At 36.4% G+C, this 18,522-nt stretch overlaps 2 protein-coding genes across 10 annotated transcripts in view; both read left to right on the top strand.

Annotated features, from left to right (window-relative positions):
- Nucleotides 1-9,333, top strand: part of aak1a (AP2 associated kinase 1a) — a 51,741-nt gene extending 42,408 nt beyond the window's left edge. For 8 of the 9 annotated variants that reach the window (XM_052563634.1, XM_052563632.1, XM_052563630.1 and 5 more), the window contains one exon: nt 6,804-9,333. In XM_052563634.1, the coding sequence (XP_052419594.1) occupies nt 6,804-7,510 (707 nt within the window). In that variant the 3' untranslated portion in view covers nt 7,511-9,333. Of the gene's footprint in view, nt 1-1,197; nt 4,430-6,803 lie in introns of those variants that run through there. The other variant, XM_052563635.1, reaches the window with a different exon arrangement.
- A 399-nt stretch (nt 9,334-9,732) lies between these two features.
- On the top strand, nt 9,733-18,453 carry ddx51 (DEAD (Asp-Glu-Ala-Asp) box polypeptide 51). The gene is made up of 16 exons (XM_052563637.1): nt 9,733-9,899; nt 10,368-10,684; nt 11,448-11,635; nt 11,723-11,873; nt 12,104-12,249; nt 12,570-12,641; nt 12,721-12,827; nt 12,919-13,027; nt 14,620-14,762; nt 14,955-15,132; nt 15,209-15,324; nt 16,418-16,534; nt 16,623-16,724; nt 16,820-16,883; nt 17,041-17,175; nt 18,313-18,453. The coding sequence occupies exons 1-16, from the start codon at nt 9,877-9,879 to the stop codon at nt 18,337-18,339; spliced, it is 1,995 nt and encodes a 664-aa protein (XP_052419597.1). The 5' UTR covers nt 9,733-9,876; the 3' UTR covers nt 18,340-18,453.
- The last annotated feature ends 69 nt before the right edge of the window (nt 18,454-18,522 follow it).

Here is an 18,522-nt window from a genome sequence, read left to right as displayed (position 1 = left end):
GCATAACCAAAGAATTTCTGCACAAACTGTCAGAAACCGTCTCAGAGAGGCTCATCTGCATGCTCGTCGTCTTCACTGGGGTCTCAGCCTGACTGCAGATCGTCGTCGTGACGCAAATGCTCACATCCGATGGCCCCATGTTGCAAGGATCTGTACACACTTCCTGGAAGCTGAAAACATCATGTTCTTGCATTGGCAGCATACTCACCAGACATGTCACCCATTGAGCATGTTTGGGATGCTCTGGATTGGCGTATACGACAGAACGTTCCAGTTCCTGCCAATATCCAGAAACTTACACAGCCATTGAAGAGGAGTGGACCAACATCCCACAGGCCACATTCAAAAACCTGATCAACTCTTTCTGAAGGAGATGTGTTACACTGCATGAGGCAAATGGTGGTCACACCAGATACTGACTGGTTTTCAGACACCTCCCCCCGGACCACCCAATACAGTAAAACTACACATTTTAGAGTGGACTTTTATTGTGGCCAGCCTAAGGCACACCTGTGTAATAATCCTGCTGTCTAATCACCATCTTGATATGCTACACCTGTGAGATGGATGGATTATCTCAACAAAAGAGAATTGCTCACTAACACTGATTTAGACAGATTTTTGAACAATATTTGAGAGAAATTGGTCTTTTGTGTACATAGATAAAGTCTTTGAGTTCAGCTCATGAAAAATGGGGGCAAAAAAAAAGTGTAATAGAATTTATTTTCTTTTAATTTTGGGCTGAAGTACGACTTGGCTTTTTATCCATAAAATATTCAAGTAAGTGGGAGTCATGCACAACAAAAATAATCTATTCTTTAAAATATGAACTATGACCTTAAAGTAGCATTAATTACTGCAAACATTATTGCGAACACAATTTACCCTTAAGACTATTTGGGGCTTTTTTTTCTTTCTTGCCATGCTCTTTAAAATATTCTGCTATTCCCACACATAATCCTTACTTTGATGCTGCTCCGTTATCTTTTAGCATTTTATGCTTTCTCTTTCCTGCTGTTCATCTGGTTTTTGCTTTTTCTCCTTCCTCTTTTCCTTTCTTTTCTCACCCCTCATCCCTCACTCACCCTCCATCAACATCTTCTTTTCATCCTCATTCTCTCTCACACTTCTCATTGCTCACCTCTCTCCCTCTCCCTCTCTCTCTCTCTCTCTCTGCCTCTCTCCGGGATGTTCTAGGTGGTCACTCGCGCAGCAACAGTGGCAGTTCTGAGACCAGTCTGCCCTCGCTGGCACGCTCCCTTCTGCTGGTGGACCAACTCATCGACTTGTAGAGAGAGGCAGATGAATAGAGAGTCAGGGAGAGGGCAGTGTGCAATTCTTACAAATACAGCGAGAGCTTACAAACCTCAGTCTGAAGTAGTCCCATAAACCCTGTCCATCTTTACGCACAGTTCCCTTTGACATTCTTTTCACATTTGCTGTATGTCTCTCTTCTGCTGATCCATAAACATTCTCATCACTCTATCATTGATTTATATATTTCATGCTTTGGGATGTAAAACATGGCAACCAGTGATTATTTATGTCAACAAACCAAAGTACTCAAAAAGCTAATGGCTACCTTAAAACGCATATGCCGTTAAAACAGAAATGGAGCCTAGCTGTAAGTGTTAGTGCTCACATACTTATGTGTTGGTCCTTGAAAGTTGTAAAGTTAATATTTTAGCACCCATATTATTAATTAAGTAATTAGTAATTATCATCACCAATCAAACATATGAACTGCTGTAAATAAACACCTGTTGAGGTGTTTGTTAGAATCTGCCACAGCTGTATTCATCATTTCATCCCATCATTTATTTTTTCAGTCATTCGGTCTCTTCTGCTTCATTCATTTCTTCTTTTACCTGTCCATTTATACCCCATGCTTCTTTTTCTTTGCTTTTTGCGATGTCTGACAATAATTGTGCCATGTGCTTCCCCCATGGGAAACATTTAATATTTATCATTTCAATCCAGTTATGTAAAGACACATAAAGGGTAAATGCACTATGTAGATCAAAAGAAAACAAAACTCATATTGAGGGTAAATTAGGCTGTGATAGTACAGAATGAATGTACAAACTGCGAACCTGTATACATGCATTATTCTCAAGATAAATGTAATCTGAATATTTATCTGTATGTAGGTTTTCTTGTCACGTTCTGCCTCCGGGCCTGTCATGTGAAGGCTGGTTTGGATAAACTTGAATATACAGACAGATAGCGACTATCAGAGTTCTGCGGTTTTGAAAAGATTCAGAGTTCAATAGCATTTCATCTGTCAAGCTTGAAATGATAAATGTAAATATAAGCTGTTCCAAAACCTCATGAGCTGTGCCCTTAGGCAGCATTCAAGGCATTGTTTATTTTTAGTCATTACCTCCTCGAATACGAACCTCTATTTTAAATCTTAACCAATTAAGATTTCAATTAATAGCAGATTTGTGTTTATAAGTTAACTGTTTTTCGACTGAGCCTATGAAGGACTTCTCTTCCTGAGGTCTTGTCTACCACTGAACGTTTACCAGAAATAAGAGATTCAAATGAACCAATGACTCATTCTTGAGTTACTGCCGGAAAATAATTATATACACAATACAGATTTGGCAAAGTGTAAAGTTGGTTTGGAAAAGTCATGGATATTGCAACATCGAATATAATTTCTCCTAGTTATGTTTAACTGGTACTTTATCTATTTTGAGTAATGGGATTCTGATCTGTAAATTATTTGTTCAACTGAATCAGTTCTTTTGTGTTCAGATTGGTTCACAACTGGAGTGTGTTTCCCAAAAGTATCGTTAGCCAACTATGGTTGCTAGTTTCCTGAAACTGCATTGTAAACTTTTGTGGTTGCAACTACAGCTCTTAATCAGATAAAGCAAAACTGGAAACAAAATAGTCGAATAGTCATCAGCTGCCATGTTCGTTCTGAAAAATTACGAAGCGTGCGACAATAAGATACTGCATGTAAATGTGATTTAAAAAAAGATTTGATTACTGTTGTTTTAAGTTAATGAACTTTAACTACACAATCATTAGCATTATTATTAACGACAGTCCTTTAACAAAAATGGATCATACAACAGAGAAATGAACATGTTACTACTGTTTTACGAAACAGTTGCAGCTAGCTAGTTCATCGTGTATCGTACTGTTGTAGTAAATCTGCAAATTCAGATGTTTTATGGGAAACGCATCCCTGAAGATCATCCGAACTAAAGAAGAATCAGTTTTTTAATAATCGCAAATGAATTGAAGTGTTATGGAAAAGTGCTAGAAATGCATTGACAAAATGAAATTTCTAGAAAGCTGGGCTTTATAATGCTAATGTGAATACCTATAATCCTGTAATATAATCTAATGACAAAATTAAACACACAGTATTGTACATTACTAAAAATTAAATCTCCATATGCCTCTGAATGGAAATCTGACAATAACTTATTATCCGTCAAGTTCACTTTTTCTTTTTTTTCTTTTTGTTAATCGGCTGCACGGGTGTAGTTGTCGGATTATGATAAATATAAAAAAAAAAAGTGAAATATTGACTTTATATGTCAGTCTATCACTATCCTAAAGCTGATTTTGTTTGACATGTAGACACTGACTCTTGACAAATCTCTGCAAAGGCATATTTATCATCACATATCAAATATAAAACCATATAGAGCTCAATATGTCTTTCTGTACTATGTATGTACTGTATGATGTTTCATAATTAGATTTGTGGAAGCTTTAATAAAACGGAATCATTTCTTGTGCGATGTAACTGCTTATACATTGTGTTGTTGTTAAATGCTAAGAGCATAGTTTTATTTTGAGTCATTGTTTTGTTCGAAGCTTGTGCAAATGTTGCATCGGTAGGCCATAGTTCTGTAATATTTCTACCTGATCTCATGAGAAAAAATAACTATTTTACAAGCTATCTAATTTGTACCTGGCGTAAACACGCAATTTTTGGAAAAAAATCATAAGTGTGAGGGACCAACCTACATCTAACCATCATTGGGACGTGAGCAAATTATTGATAATGTAAAGATGCAATTGTACAAATTCATACATATAAGCCACCATTTCGTAGTTATAAAGTGTCATGAGATTGAATGTTTTCAGTGTTATCAAATCCTTCATTTCTTTTTTTTTTTCTTTGCTTGTTTTAATGTGGCTAACCTATGCAATCTGACTGTAGTGCTCGTGTTACTCATAGATATGCCCCTAGTGGTGAGGCCAAGTCGGTCTTGTGTTGTAGTGTGAATTAGAGCCCATATCAGGAGAAAACGACAACAACAACAAAAAAGTCTCTCTACTGGAATGCCATGGTTTTATCCATTTTTCTGTATGTTATCGAGCGCCAAATTCTTTCTATTTTTATGCGACAGTGAAGCTTCTGAAAAGGATATTAAATAAAAGCATAGATGGGAACAGATGTGTCCTAATCTGTTTTTTGTATGTGGCACATTCAAATGCAGTGACTTTACAGAAGATTTCCCCTTCACTTTCATTAAACTACAGCAAGATTTTTTGAAAATAAATAAAGAAAATCTTCAAATTACATTTCTAAATATATTAAAATTGAAAGATTTTAAATTGTAATGATATTTATCAAATAAATGCAGTCCTGGTGAGCTATTTTTTTTTTTTTTTCTTTTAAGAATCTTTTTAAAAACAAATAAAAATCTGACTGTACACTTTTGAACGTTAGCGTATATTGCACATTTCTAACAGCTCACTGACATATCAGTAGACTCCTGCATTATGACTTTGGTGAATAACGTGTTGGCAGTTTGGAGGAGACTGATGGGCAATAAAATGGTAATGATTTTCAATTCATCATGCACAAGTAGGTGTTCAGTAGCACAGATGTTAAAGCTTTTTTTGTTAAGCTTTAGGTTTAGTGGCATCTCCCATTTATTGCACAGTTTTTGCCAAACATTGCATCCTGCCTCATGAGTGCTATTGAGTATATATTTGCAAACAAAAGCACATTTTACACCGATAATCTCTGCAGTGTGTTAGGATGTCATCACTGTTTGAACTAATCTTAGTGCGCTGCTCTATTAATCCTCAATTTAATGCCAACCATTTCCTTCATCCTGAAGGTAAGACTTACATCACGTCTCTGCTCTGATCTCAGTTCAGTCATTGTGTTTTCTGTAACCTCCTTGTTTCCATGGCTTTCGATGCTCATAGGGGCAGCTTTTAGAAATACACATCAAAACTAAATGGAAGTGGGATCACAAAAGACAAATGTTTTTGGGAACAAGGTTTGTGTTTGTCAGTGGTAGTAGCTGTCGTAGACGTTGACTGTTGGTGGTATCAGTCAATAGTACTCTATTTCTGTGGTTTATACTGTTGTAGAATGTGCTTTATTGTGTAGCCGTCTTGTGTAAATTAATGCTTAAAGGGCTAGTTCACCCAAAAATGAAAGTAAGGCTGTGTTTTACTCACCCCCGAGGCATCCTAGGTGTATATGACTTTCTTCTTCCAGACAAATCCAGTCGATAGATTAAAGTGATTATCACATTTTGAATATGGATATTTTTCTTACAAAAACACGTTGAGTCACCACAGGAGGCCTTTGTTCACTCACCCCCCACAGAAAATGTAATTAATTTAACTCCGACTGGATTTGTCTGAAAGAAGAAAGTCATATACACCTAGGATCCCTCAGGGGTGAGTAAAACACAGCCTAATTATCATTTTCGGGCGAAATAACCATTAATTCATTAGTCATTTTGCCAAAAAATAATAAAATGCTGTCATTTACTCACTCTCATGATACAAACCTGTATGACTTTTTCATTTGCGGAACATTTTGAGAAATGCCTTTTTCCATTCAGTGGAAGTCAGTGGTCACCAAAAAGTGGTTTGGTTGCCAACATTCTTCCAAATATCTTTTGAAGAGGGAGTAGATGATGATCTGGACTGTCCTGTTTAAATCATTTTAAACGTACAGCTCCTCATCTTAAGGGATACTTTCTCTCATCATGTTATACCATAATATTGTTCCAAACCTGATCTTGTGGAACACAAAAAGGAGAAATTTTGAGGAATGTCCTTTTTTTTTTCAATGAATTACAATGAATGGAGTACAACACAGAGCACCATAACAATGATTCATAACTATATTCTAAAGTCATATGATCACTTCTTATGATGAAGAGACTTAATTATCATAACCTAATCTGTGATTTGAGTCAGGGAGAGGAACTTGAGAACCAGATCTGATTTGTGAATGATTCATGCAGATATTTTTTTTTTTTTTTTTTTTTTTTGAGAACTGGATCAGCCAGTTGAAAAGATATGAATCAAAAGGCAGATTGACTTCTCAGCATCTCTCCTTAATTTAATCTCCCTATAGTATCCACTTTGGGTGTCCGGATGTTCAGGGAATAATGACTAAAATTTGGCTCAAATAGTGTCCACAGTGACTTGAATGCTCCAGATCAAATTTATAATTTTTTACAGAAGAAAAACACTAAAATTTTATATATAATAAATTCATAATTCCTCCTTTTGTGTTATGTAAGTCATACGGATGAGTAAATGATGACAGAATATACATTTTTAGGGGATACATTAATGTTGCAATGATTGTCCCAATACAGTCTGCACCAATAGACGATTCTGGTTATTTCTGATTATTTCATTCCGTAGATTTATAGAATTACACAATTTTTAGTTTTGGAAATGTTTTGGTCACTACCATTGATTGTCCCTGCCTTTGAATTCATTCTGTAGCGTATTGGTGAAAATGTCTCTAGCTATGAATTTTCTTTTTACGCTTGTCTGTTTTGCAGAAGCCAGAAGCAAGGGTGATGGATATGGATCGCATTCGGAGGGAGGAGACCTCGAGAACCCTGTGGAGGAGGGCTGTCTTCATTCCAGCGACGAAGACGATGGAGAAACTGAAGGAGGGAGGTCGCAGGTGAGCGGCGAAGAAACGCCAAGTCTGGACTGCAGCGGCTCCAGACCGCTACTTCAAGACTCGGATGACGATGACGACCAAAGTCCTGCATCTTCCAGAAACCTCCAGATGTCGTCCCAATCCGAGGGACCCGTTGAGAACCAGTCCTCGCTGGTTTCTCAGAACCACTCGCCACAGCTGGTGTCACAAGCCCAACATTCGGGCGCGGATCCAAGCCTCGACATCTTTTCCAAAGCTCCGTTTCGAATCGGACAAGACCTAGAAGGCGACGGGGACGTGTTCGCAAATGCGCCGTTTCCTCGTCTTCCAGCTCCGGATATTTTCCTGCAGGCGCCCTTTGGGAGAAAGAAGGAAGCTTCTGGGAAGGTTTACACCAATCCAGGTTCTTCCCTTGACCAGAGCATCCTCGGCCAAGTGAGCCCTCTGCCCTTTCGACCCCAGGCACTTTCTAAGTATTCCCGACACTACGAAGAACCTGTGAACACAGGCCCTGAACACAGTCTGTCGTCTGATGGGACGTCCTCTGACCCCTTCGTCTCAGCACCCTTCCATCTTAAGGGCCGCCAGGATAAACGCTGAGAGAACGGCGTCTGTAAAGCCGCACCGTACTTTAGCCCCCTAAAAGATTTGAGCTTAACATAATAAAATGCTGTATACTGAGTGTAATTTATTCAAGAATGAAGCACATTTATGGCCTCTGGCTGTCTATCTCTGGGTCAGCGTTCGATTGTGTGACATCTTTTGCTACCTCAGATCATTCTCAGGCCGCCAAGCTTCATTTCTGTCCTGCGTATGTACCACGTCCACAGAAACCTGATTTAGCATGTTGTTTTACAAAAACGTTGGGTTGACTTCGATTATGAGCATGAGCTTAAAAAATGATTTACACCATTATGAAATGTTTGTATTATTGGCCATCCGTTTACGGACGGTACTTCTACTATCAAGGTATACCAGACAGTTCTGGCAAGAGTCGTTCATCTTTAAAAAAAGAAAAAGAAAGAAAAAGAAACCGGGAAACATTCAGTCTAACTATTGATGAAATATATGTTGATGATTTGGTTTCTCAAAATAGCACGAAGGTGTCAGCAAACATTTTAAATGAATTATTTGTTTTCATATCCAGGTCACATTTCACTCCAAATGTAAAAGAAATGGATTTTAAGCACCAAATTGTAACATTTTCATTAAAAGTTTCCCTCCAAATTATTTTTTTTTGACGTTTGTTCTTTAAAAAAAAAAATCAATTCAGTACAAGAGTACTACTATCATGTGTACTTTATAAAAGTGCTTTATATTTTAAATAAAATATCACTATGTGTGTGTGTGAATATATATATTCTATCTTAATGGTCCTAAAATAAGCTTCATTTTCATTTTTTTTTTTTTTTTCTACCTTTCTTTTGATTTTAGGGTCACATGTGACCTGGACAAATTATGCCTGTCAAATTCATTATTATAGCTATGCGTATTTGTTATATTTGCACGGCTGAATGTGGAAAGCATGCAACTGTCAAACTTTGCCTTCACTTAAACACGTCACTAAAAAGTGTCTGCAAAAACCTGAATGTATTGCAATTTTGACATTATGTCTGACAGTTTCAAAATATTTTTATTTTTTCTTATCAAAAAACCCTTTAGATTATCCATGTTTTCATTCTGACTGCTCAAGAGTTTGCTCCAGCTGAGTATTTTCCTGATAATCATGTTTAGCAAGAAAGCCAATGAAAAGTTAGCAGATATAAGCAACACCGAATCTAGTGCACAGTATATTCATGAAAGTGAAAGCTAGTATACAGTGTTTAAAACTATCTTATGATGTTTTTTGTTCATTAAGCACATTAGTGCTGGGCTCACATTAAACAGCTGGATGTTAAATCCTATTAATGCTGGATTATATTGCACAAGACTGTAATGAAATGTGTTATTTAATTTCTAGTTCTCAATACACATTCCCTTTATGAAGTTTAAACACAGGCAGCTCTAGTACCAAGACGCTGTTATCTCTGCTTGTCACAATGTACAATAAATCAGTTATTAATTGCAATGTATGTACATACAGATATGCTCATATTCAGTCCGATCCCATGAAACACGTTTCTTTTGCTGCATAGGTTTTCAGTACACCTGTAAGAATTAGGCAGGTGCATCACACACTTTTTCACTGACACTAAGAGTTATGGGATAAAGTTTCTATTACAAGTGGTGCGGAAAGGTGTTTTACAGGAGTTTGAGATTGGGGATTGTTCATATTTTTTATGTTTAATGTCGAAACAGCCATGATTGTATGGTGGCCTTTTGAATGAATCCGGAAGGAGCTTGTCTTTTGAAATACTTGAGTTATGCAAAACACTCGCTGGTGTAGAATGTGTATGTAATAATAAACCAAACCTGTTTAAAAGGTGTCTTTGTTTTGAATTGCTTAATACAGCAAACCAGAATGATTTCTGAAAACTGCACATTTGCATCAAATTAATAATTTTTAAACTATATTCAAATAGAATAAGGTTCTTTTAAATTGTAATACTGTAATATTTCACAATATGCTTTTACTGTATTTTGTGTCAAACACAGTGAAGGCCAAAATGATTAGAACAAGTATTTTAACCAGGTAAAAGACCGCAATCACAATGAATTTTGGGTAAAAAAGTAGTGGACAAATGTAGGGAATGAAGTAGTTCACTCAGAATTCGGACAGCACTACAAAATGGCCGACACCCCATATAGTGCACTATGTAGTGGATAGGGAGCGGTTTCGGAGCAGTTATTTCTGTGGACGGTCGCTACGTCATCAGTTCGCGACTGTAAAACAACCCACGTGGTCAACTTGACTGCACAGTTTCATTTCTGAAAACTGTAACATACATAGATATATACAATTATAAAATATATTTGACGGCGGAATTGAAATAAATGTCTACGTGGCACTGACACGAGTCACTAGAATGGCACTGTTTATGATAAATAGGTAAGTATTCTTTACATCAAATGTATATAGCGTTCGCTGCATATGATATTTAGTTCATAGTTCTTAAAGTTAATTATTTTACCAGTTTAATCCTAAGTAATGGCTCTCAGTATTATTGCCGACTACATCGCACTTCTTTTGGGTTGTACAGTCTGGCATAGGACTCTTCTTCTTTAATTTACTTTAAAACACCTTTTTCTAATTATTCTATAATCATAATAATTATACTTGAGACTTGAAGCTTGATGTACTATTATATTTCAAATTAATCTCGCATTGTAGTAAACTGCAAAAAGTATCATATGAAGAATTGTGTATATATATATATATATATATATATATATATATATATATATATATATAAGCCTTTATACAGCTTCTCTTACAACTACATTAAATTTAACCAATAATCTACATGTTAATCGTGTGTTATTTATGAACCTGGTGTGGTATTGGTGTTGTGATCAGGTATTTAGGGGAGGAGGAGGGCAGTGAATCCAGCAGAGAGTCTCGCTCCAGAGCTTTACTAGCTAAACTTCAGGAGCAGGTCAAAGCCAGAGAACAGCAGAGCGTCTCAAACACAGCTGATGAAGACGAGGACCACCGGGGGGGAAAAGTACAGAAGAAGAGAAAACACAAAGAACCGGAGACGGAGGGAGCGCAGCGTAAAACAAAGACGAGGGAACATGAGAGGAAAACTGATCTTACTGATGAAGTTGCCAGTTCGGCTAAAAAGAAGAAAAAACTGAAAACATTGTCCAGTGAAAAGGAGAGCACAAACACAGGTATCACTGCCGTACTGCTATGTTTGTTTATATTTAAATTAATTTAGACAAGCTTGGTGACTCTGACATGCTTTAGAACAAATAGGATTCAAGTTTGTATCCAATAACATTTTTTTTTAAATAATAAAAGCATAAATCCCATATTTCCTGAAGAGAGAATGATTAGATACATAAGATAAACTACAACATTATGCCAAAAATTTATATTTAATATTTTTGTGTTGCCCTGTTAGGCGCATTAACTTTCCTCAGCTGAAATTTAACATAAAAAAAAATGAAATAATCAAGGAGTGATATTTTTTTGTTGTTGTTTTTGGGCATTAAAACAATAAGACAAATAAAATATTGTTCTGCTTGCTCAGTTTTTACATACATTTTTGTTTTTGCTGCATTTATCAAGCTCAAGCATTCAACCCTGTTACAAGAGTTATTATTAAAAAAGTAATCCAATCATAAAAAAAAAACCTTTATAAAATATATATTTATTAATAGCTTTAAATCAGCATTTACCAAAATAGTTAGCATGAAAAAAAAAATCCTTTCTTTTTTAATGTATACCATTTTTATATTTACTTAACATTTTGTTTTTAAAAATCAAAATAAAATCAGGGTCAAATAATCCTTTGTGAAAGTTAATCACCTTCTTTAATGAACATTTTTTGAATGAAAAACAAAATACTTTATTAAAAATTTTAAGCCCTATCCTCTTTAACTGTTTTTGTGGAAGGTGCTTTTTTTAATAGAAATGTATTATTTATTTTAGGAGATAAAGCATCCGATAATGAGACGTCTGTAGAGATCACAGAAACAAGTGAAAGTGGTCTAGAGGAAGGTCAGAAGACTGAGGAGTCTGTGGACCCTCAGATCAGTCAGGAGCCGAAGGAAGAGAGCGGCTCCTCCCAGACCACCTTCCACGTCCTGGGGGGCTTCGAAGAGAAGGCCGTGCAAAAGGTAGCTGGGAAATAAATATCTGTAAGTTCTGAATTCAACTGTTTTGGGTGTTGTGTCTTGTAGAGAAATGTTTTTGCACAATTACAGGTTAAAAGAGTATTGCCCCAGTGGTTGGCCCAGCCTGACGTTATTCAAAGAGACATTAAGAGCAACCTCATTCCCATCAGTGAGGTGCCAGGCATCTGTCCCACGCTCCTGAAGAAATTAGAAAACAACGGGATACAGAACTTCTTTCCAGGTAATTCACTGGCATTGCATTAAACACAATGCATTAATCGGATCATACAACAACTTACAATGGCCCCTAACAGAGCGGAGAGTCTTTTTTCTGTCAATTTGCATGCATGTATTTGACTTTTATTTCCTAAGTATGTTAGATTGCATTCACTTTTTATCAAGAATTCACTGTTTGAGCAGAAGGGCATATGAAGGTTGCAAACAAAGCATGATTTGGGTTTGTGTTTTCAGTTCAAGCTGAGGTCATCCCTGCCGTCATCGAGAGCGTGAGCTCAGGGCTGCTGCTCGGTCCAGGTGGCTACAGACCCAGAGACATCTGTGTTTCTGCACCTACAGGGAGTGGAAAAACCCTGGCGTTCGTCATACCTGTTGTACAGGTACATGTACAGTTGCATTCATGCTCATATTTGCATTGGAATGTGTTTAGCTATGGAGTTTATTTGGGTGATGTAAATGTAAAAAGATTAAGGTTTTGACATGCATTGCATTAAAATGCATTAAAGATACAGTAAAAGCATTAACATTGTGAAATAATATGACAAATAAGAAAAACTGTTCAAATGGAAATTATTCTTCCGCACCATTACTCCAGTCTTTAGTTTCACATGATCTTTCAGGAATAATTCTGAGATGCTGATTTGCTGCTCAAGAAATGTTTCTCGTTGAGTATAAGAGACAAAATCTATTTATATGGCAGGCATTGTCCAAGCGTGTGGTGTGTGAGGTCCGAGCGCTCGCTGTACTCCCCACCAAGGAGTTAGCACAACAGGTAATGATTATTAATCACTGGTTATTTGTCAGAACATATCCATCAGCATTCAACATGACCCTTGATTTCAAACCCACAGGTGTCAAAGGTGTTCAGCACATACACTGAGGGCACCGGTCTAAAGGTAGTCATGATCACAGGCCAGAAATCATTTGCTGCAGAGGAATCGGCGCTCTCTGAAAGCAGGTGAGTGGTTTGTTGGCTCATTGTATGTGAACCTGATGGACTATATTAGGAACTTAAATATTCTTCATTTAATCGTGGTGTCTTTGTGCAGAGGAGGTGTTAGCCACAGTTTGGCTGATATTGTCGTGGCCACGCCAGGCCGCCTGGTGGATCACATCAACAAAAACAGCAACTTCAGTCTACAACATCTGCGATTCCTGGTGAGCATCGGTACAAAGCAAGTGGACACCTGTAATAATGTCTTCAGTGAACTACTGGGAACCACAAAAATGACAGATATATTTATTGCTAATATTTCGACCCTAGTAAATCAAAATGGGGGTTTTGAGGCCTTAGGTCTTTAGACATTCCTCTTTAAGAGAAAAGAAAGTGATCCACATTTGTTTTTTGACCACTGAAAATGTGTACAATTTACTCTTGGAGCCATATTGAAATTCAATTTTCTCTGGAACTGAACAATATAGGGCCTTAAAAATGTAGATACCAAAAGGAAAGTTTGCTAAGACCCAGTATCTCATAGAGCATTAAGATATCTTCAATACTTCTTGAGCTATAGGCATGCAAACTTTGAAGAAAAAAACTTGAAAATAGATGTTTCCCCATTTTTGAATGGTCACCATTGGCACATAATGCAAAAAGTTAGTTAAAGTCTTTTTACTTATGGATTTTACTAACAAACCTTCCAATATCTGTGTAAAAGAAACATTACGATGCTGCATTCATTCTGAAATCATTTTTACTCCCCTTTAATTTGGCTCTGAATCTCAGTTGGAGATTGCTATTTTGACCCCCCTCTACAAAATAGTGGATTACTAAGTAAATATTCATTCTTTACATCTTATATTTTGGGTTTCATCACTGTATACTGTATGTTTATGTTTCTTCAGAAAAAAAAATATATTAGCCAAACAAAACATTTGAGCTGGGGAAGTTTCTGAAATTTAGTTGATTTGACACGCAATGACCTAATTGTAGTTTTACACAAAAATCAGCAAATCATCATATTAGAATAATTTTTGAAGAATCATGTGACTCTGAAGAATCTAATAATGGCTGCAAATTCAGCTCTCCATCACTAGATTAGTTTTTAAGTTGCAATAATCTCACAATATTACTGTTTGATGTATTTTTGATCAAATAAATGCAGCCTTGGTCAGCAGAAGAGACTTCATTTAAATACATTTGAAACATTGCACTGTCCACAGTATAATGGTAGTCTACACTTAAAAATGAAAAAATTCAAATTTGCTAAAAATGTATCCACCCTTAAACCATCCAAGTTGTATTTAAGTTTGTTTCTTCCCAGTTAAAGATTTGGAGACGTATCATTACATCATTTACTCGCCAATAGATCCTCTGCAGTGAATGGGTGCCGCCAAAATGAGTCCAAAAAGTTGACTTTTTGTTTTGTGAAGCAAACAGTGTTTGTAAGAAACAAATTCATCATTAACTTCGAGCTAAAATGCCTCTCTCTGTAAAATCGGTTCCTCCAGTAAACAAGTCATCTGGTCTGAATCAGGAGAAAAATATGCAAAGATCAAGCACCATTTACAAGTGGAAGCTTTATCACTGTTATTATGCATTATGGACTCATATTTTTGCCAGAAGCAATGGTTTAAAGATAAATGCCTTGATGATAAATTAATTTATTTTCTTTAGGATTGAAATCACATTTAACACAAAGGAATTCAATGGCAGTAAAGTCAGATGTGCATGTCTCTATCATGGCATCTTTCTATTTTCTGTACAGAAAGTAGGAAGACGGCTTTACAAAACCCTATGTATGTTGTAGATTATTGACGAGGCGGACCGGATGATTGATGGCATGCATCAGTCGTGGCTCGCTCAGGTGACTAAAGCAGTGTACAGAAGCCCAGGTGACACACAGACGTCTGTCTTCAGGAGAATCCTGCCTGGCCCGATCACAGTGGCAAGGTAGGATGATTTCACCCAGAATATCAGCAAACCCAAATGACCCTCAGTTTTGATGGCGTCTATGGCCACCTTTGAACTTTAGAGTAACATTGGATGAAGTGTCTTGCCTACCTCCCAAAACAAGAACCTGTGACTGCATTGCTAGTCTAAAACAAGCAGCTCAGTGTCTGTCTGTGTGTGTTTGTGCTTCAGTTTGACCCCTCCACAGATTCCTCTGCAGAAGCTGCTGTTTTCCGCCACTCTCACTCAAAACCCTGAGAAACTGCAGCTGTTGGATCTGCACCAGCCTCGACTCTTCAGTTCCACACACAGCAGGACAGAGACCAGCACACAAGGCCAGGACGCCTTTAACTTCCCTCAGGGTCTCGCTGTGAGTTTCACATTTCCTGGATCTTTACGGTCTAAACTGGCAACAGATCTTTAACACATGGGAATGTCTTATGCAGGAGTATTATGTCCCCTGCACCTTGAGCAAGAAACCGCTCCTCATCCTTCACTTCCTGCTTCGGCTCAAGTTCAGTCCTGCTTTGTGCTTCACAAACTCCAGAGAAGCAGCGCACCGGTAATGATGCATTTCTAAGCTACGGCAAATATTTACATCCAGGGCTTCAGGTCATGACTAAATTAGTTGCAAATGTAAAAAATAAACAACTGCAACAATTAATTTAACTGTAGTGACCACTACTAGCTGTAGAACTGTACAATAATTCTTTATTAGTTTATTATAATCTAAATGTTCACAAATCCGTTTTTCAATCTAGATATTTGAATCAAGTTTGCTATTTGTTTACGGTATTTGTTAAGTGTTCACGGATGTCTCTGCAAGGCATATATTATATCACATTACATTCATTTAATGTTTTTGTTAAATATGTTGATTGGCATATTTCAGAATAAGTGGCAATACCTTTTTTTTTATATGAAGTCCAAATTTACACTACCATTCAAAAGTTCAGAGTCTTTAAGATTTTTGTTCTTGTTTTTGAAAGAAGTCTTTCACCGAGGCAAGAAAAATACTGTGCGAACAATAACACCTGGAAATATTAGTACATTTGAAATGTTAAATATGTATTTTAAATTACTTCATGTTTGTAAATATTATTAAAATTAAAATGTGTTTCATTTTATATGTATTTTTAAAATTGAAGAAATACATTATTCCAGTCTTCAGTGTCACGTGATCCTTCAGATCTGGTGCTCAAGAAGAGAAATGTTCTTTCATAAGTGGAAGACATGTCTTTAAATATGTATTTTTGCAGATTCAAGTTTGATGATTAGTAAACTTGAACTTTGAGATTTGAAACGTGAATCCGGTGCATTATGTATATTAATTTCATTTATCCAGGTTCATTACATTTCATTATAAAAACACTCATGAAAGAAAGTGCTTTTAAATGTGAATCTGTAATTTGGTGACTCCAGTAAGTGTCCAATAGTGTGGAGCCCTAGATATCGAATGTCAGTATAATCATGAATAATTCACAAGGATGCACAGAGAAGTCATCCACACACAAGAAAAGTAAGTGAACAGACTGTGCACAGAGCAAGGCGGTGCGTGTTTCAGAAGGACATGTCAGACAGGAAGTAACAAATAAGTGTTTAGCTGAATGGGTCAAAAAAAAAATAAAAAAATAATGATAATCTCTTTCCCTCAGACTGTATTTGCTCGTGAAGCTGTTCGGCGGTGTGGAAGTGGCCGAGTTCTCCTCTAAACTCAACCCGAGTGAACGACAGAAAACACTGAAGGACTTTGAACAAGGGAAGATCCCACTGTACGTGTATGCCTCCAGAACCAAACCCCACACGATTTATACTAATCTGATGATGAAATATTGTTTAGATATTTATTTTTCATGTCAGGTTGATAAGCACAGATGCTGCTGCCAGAGGCATTGATATCAACGGTGTGAAATGTGTCATTAATTATGATGCTCCTCAATACATCCGAACATACATTCACAGGCAAGTCAACTTAATACAATAGAAGCCCAATATATGTGGGTATTATGTGTTTTCTATCCATCATCAGTGTATTTGATGAGCGTTTTCTTTCACAGGGTGGGCAGAACAGCGAGAGCAGGGAAGGCTGGGTCAGCATTCACCTTCCTTTTAGAAGTGCAGGTCAGATTTACATCATAACTGGAATTGCATATCAGTCGGTTAGCATTTAGTAGACATTTATTATGGGCAAAACCCATTTGGAGTGACTGATTGGTTGAGATGCACCATACGTTCCATTGGTTGATTGTCACCAGAATTCTGCTTTAATACCTTTCAGGAGAAGAGTTTCTTGCAGATGGTGACAGATGCTGGCAGTCCTGGCATCGAGAGGCACTTTGTGAAACCACAAGCTCTTAAAAGCATGGAGACCCACTATGAGCAAACTCTGGCTGAGCTCGGCAACGTTGTGAAGGTAAAAGCAAAGCTGCAGAGCTGCCTGAGACCTTATCGACCTTATAGGTTTTCTAAAATAAGTCATTTCATTTCATTCAACACCATTGTGTAGTCGGCATTATAAATATTGATTATTTTTGTCATCTAATGTTTATATGGTTAAATAATACTGATAGAATGCCTTATTAAAAAGGTAAATATAGCATTTGTTTTATTCTAAAATCTTAAATTGAAAATTGAATTAAAATTAAGCAGAGTTTTGCTACTTTAAATTCAGGAGCTGAATAGGAATTTTAATTTAATTTAATTTAAAAACAGTCTATTTTTACAGGAAAAGACTGTAAAAATGCTATAGGAAAACCTTGTAATTGGTTAACTGTAAAGTTACCTTACTGTATATGGTTTAAAAAAAAACAAATGGTTTAAACTGGAGTTATATGTAATTTGATTTTAAAAATACTGTACAAATAATTATAATGTCACATAAGTTGTTTCTGAAAGTAAAAACTATGAATTGTGCATATTATGGTGCAAAAAACAGTAAAATGACATTCCTAGGCAAATTAAATACGCATAACATGATTTTATGTTTATATTTAAATAAATTAGTTTCTTATTTTCGTCATCAGTAATGTGCATTTGGGTGTTTTGTGTTACATTTTCTGTTATTTAATGTTTATTGCATTATTTTTGTGTAATGTGAGTGACGCTGATGGTGTTTTGTCATCTGTTTATGTCCGTGTGAATTGTCAGTATACGAGTTTTTATGGATGGCCCACTTAAGATGGCCTTCATGTGGCTTGCTTTTGTAATATACCATCTGTATTATCATGGTGGTTATCTGTACATTTGAAATTAAAAAGCATGTTTTGGTAGTAGCTTTGCAGTAGCAGTATATTAAGATTACAACACATAATTCAATTCATGGTTATTAGTGAAAAATCTATACAGGCACTAATATATTTTACAGTGAATTTGTGGCAACCACAGCTGCTATGTTTTACCATAAATTTACCAAAATATATTTTACAGTATGCACAACCCTGCTACACAGCCACTGTTGACTCGTGTATAACTTTATTCATGACTTCAAGAGATTTCTACTATATTGGGCTCTAAGCTGTAATGCTAATTTTGATATTTCTTTGTTTTTAAGGAGGAAAATGCGAGGAAGCGTTTCTGAGGTGGAACTGACCTGAGCTGGACATCCGTTTGTTTTTAAATGTTTCTCAAAAAAGTAATTTCTGGACTGTAATGAAATGAGCTGCAAATTTTTTTAATAAAATGTAAAAAGAAATATTGGTATCCTTTCTAATTAAATGTTACATTATATACCCATGTTAAGTAATGCCCTTTCAGGTTTAAA

Source organism: Carassius gibelio, chromosome B8, assembly GCF_023724105.1.
Source record: "Carassius gibelio isolate Cgi1373 ecotype wild population from Czech Republic chromosome B8, carGib1.2-hapl.c, whole genome shotgun sequence".
In the NCBI taxonomy this organism is placed as follows: domain Eukaryota; kingdom Metazoa; phylum Chordata; class Actinopteri; order Cypriniformes; family Cyprinidae; genus Carassius; species Carassius gibelio.
The sequence above is the reverse complement of the archived record's forward strand: the minus strand, read 5'-3'. Positions and strand labels throughout refer to the sequence as shown.

Excerpts from the sequence above, each read along its gene's own strand:
- ddx51 (XM_052563637.1), top strand. The coding sequence starts at position 9,877 with ATGGCACTGTTTATGATAAATAG. Across the intron at positions 9,900-10,367 it reads GCACTGTTTATGATAAATAG|GTATTTAGGGGAGGAGGAGG; the intron begins GTAAGTATTCTT and ends TGTTGTGATCAG. Across the intron at positions 10,685-11,447 it reads AAAGGAGAGCACAAACACAG|GAGATAAAGCATCCGATAAT; the intron begins GTATCACTGCCG and ends TATTTATTTTAG.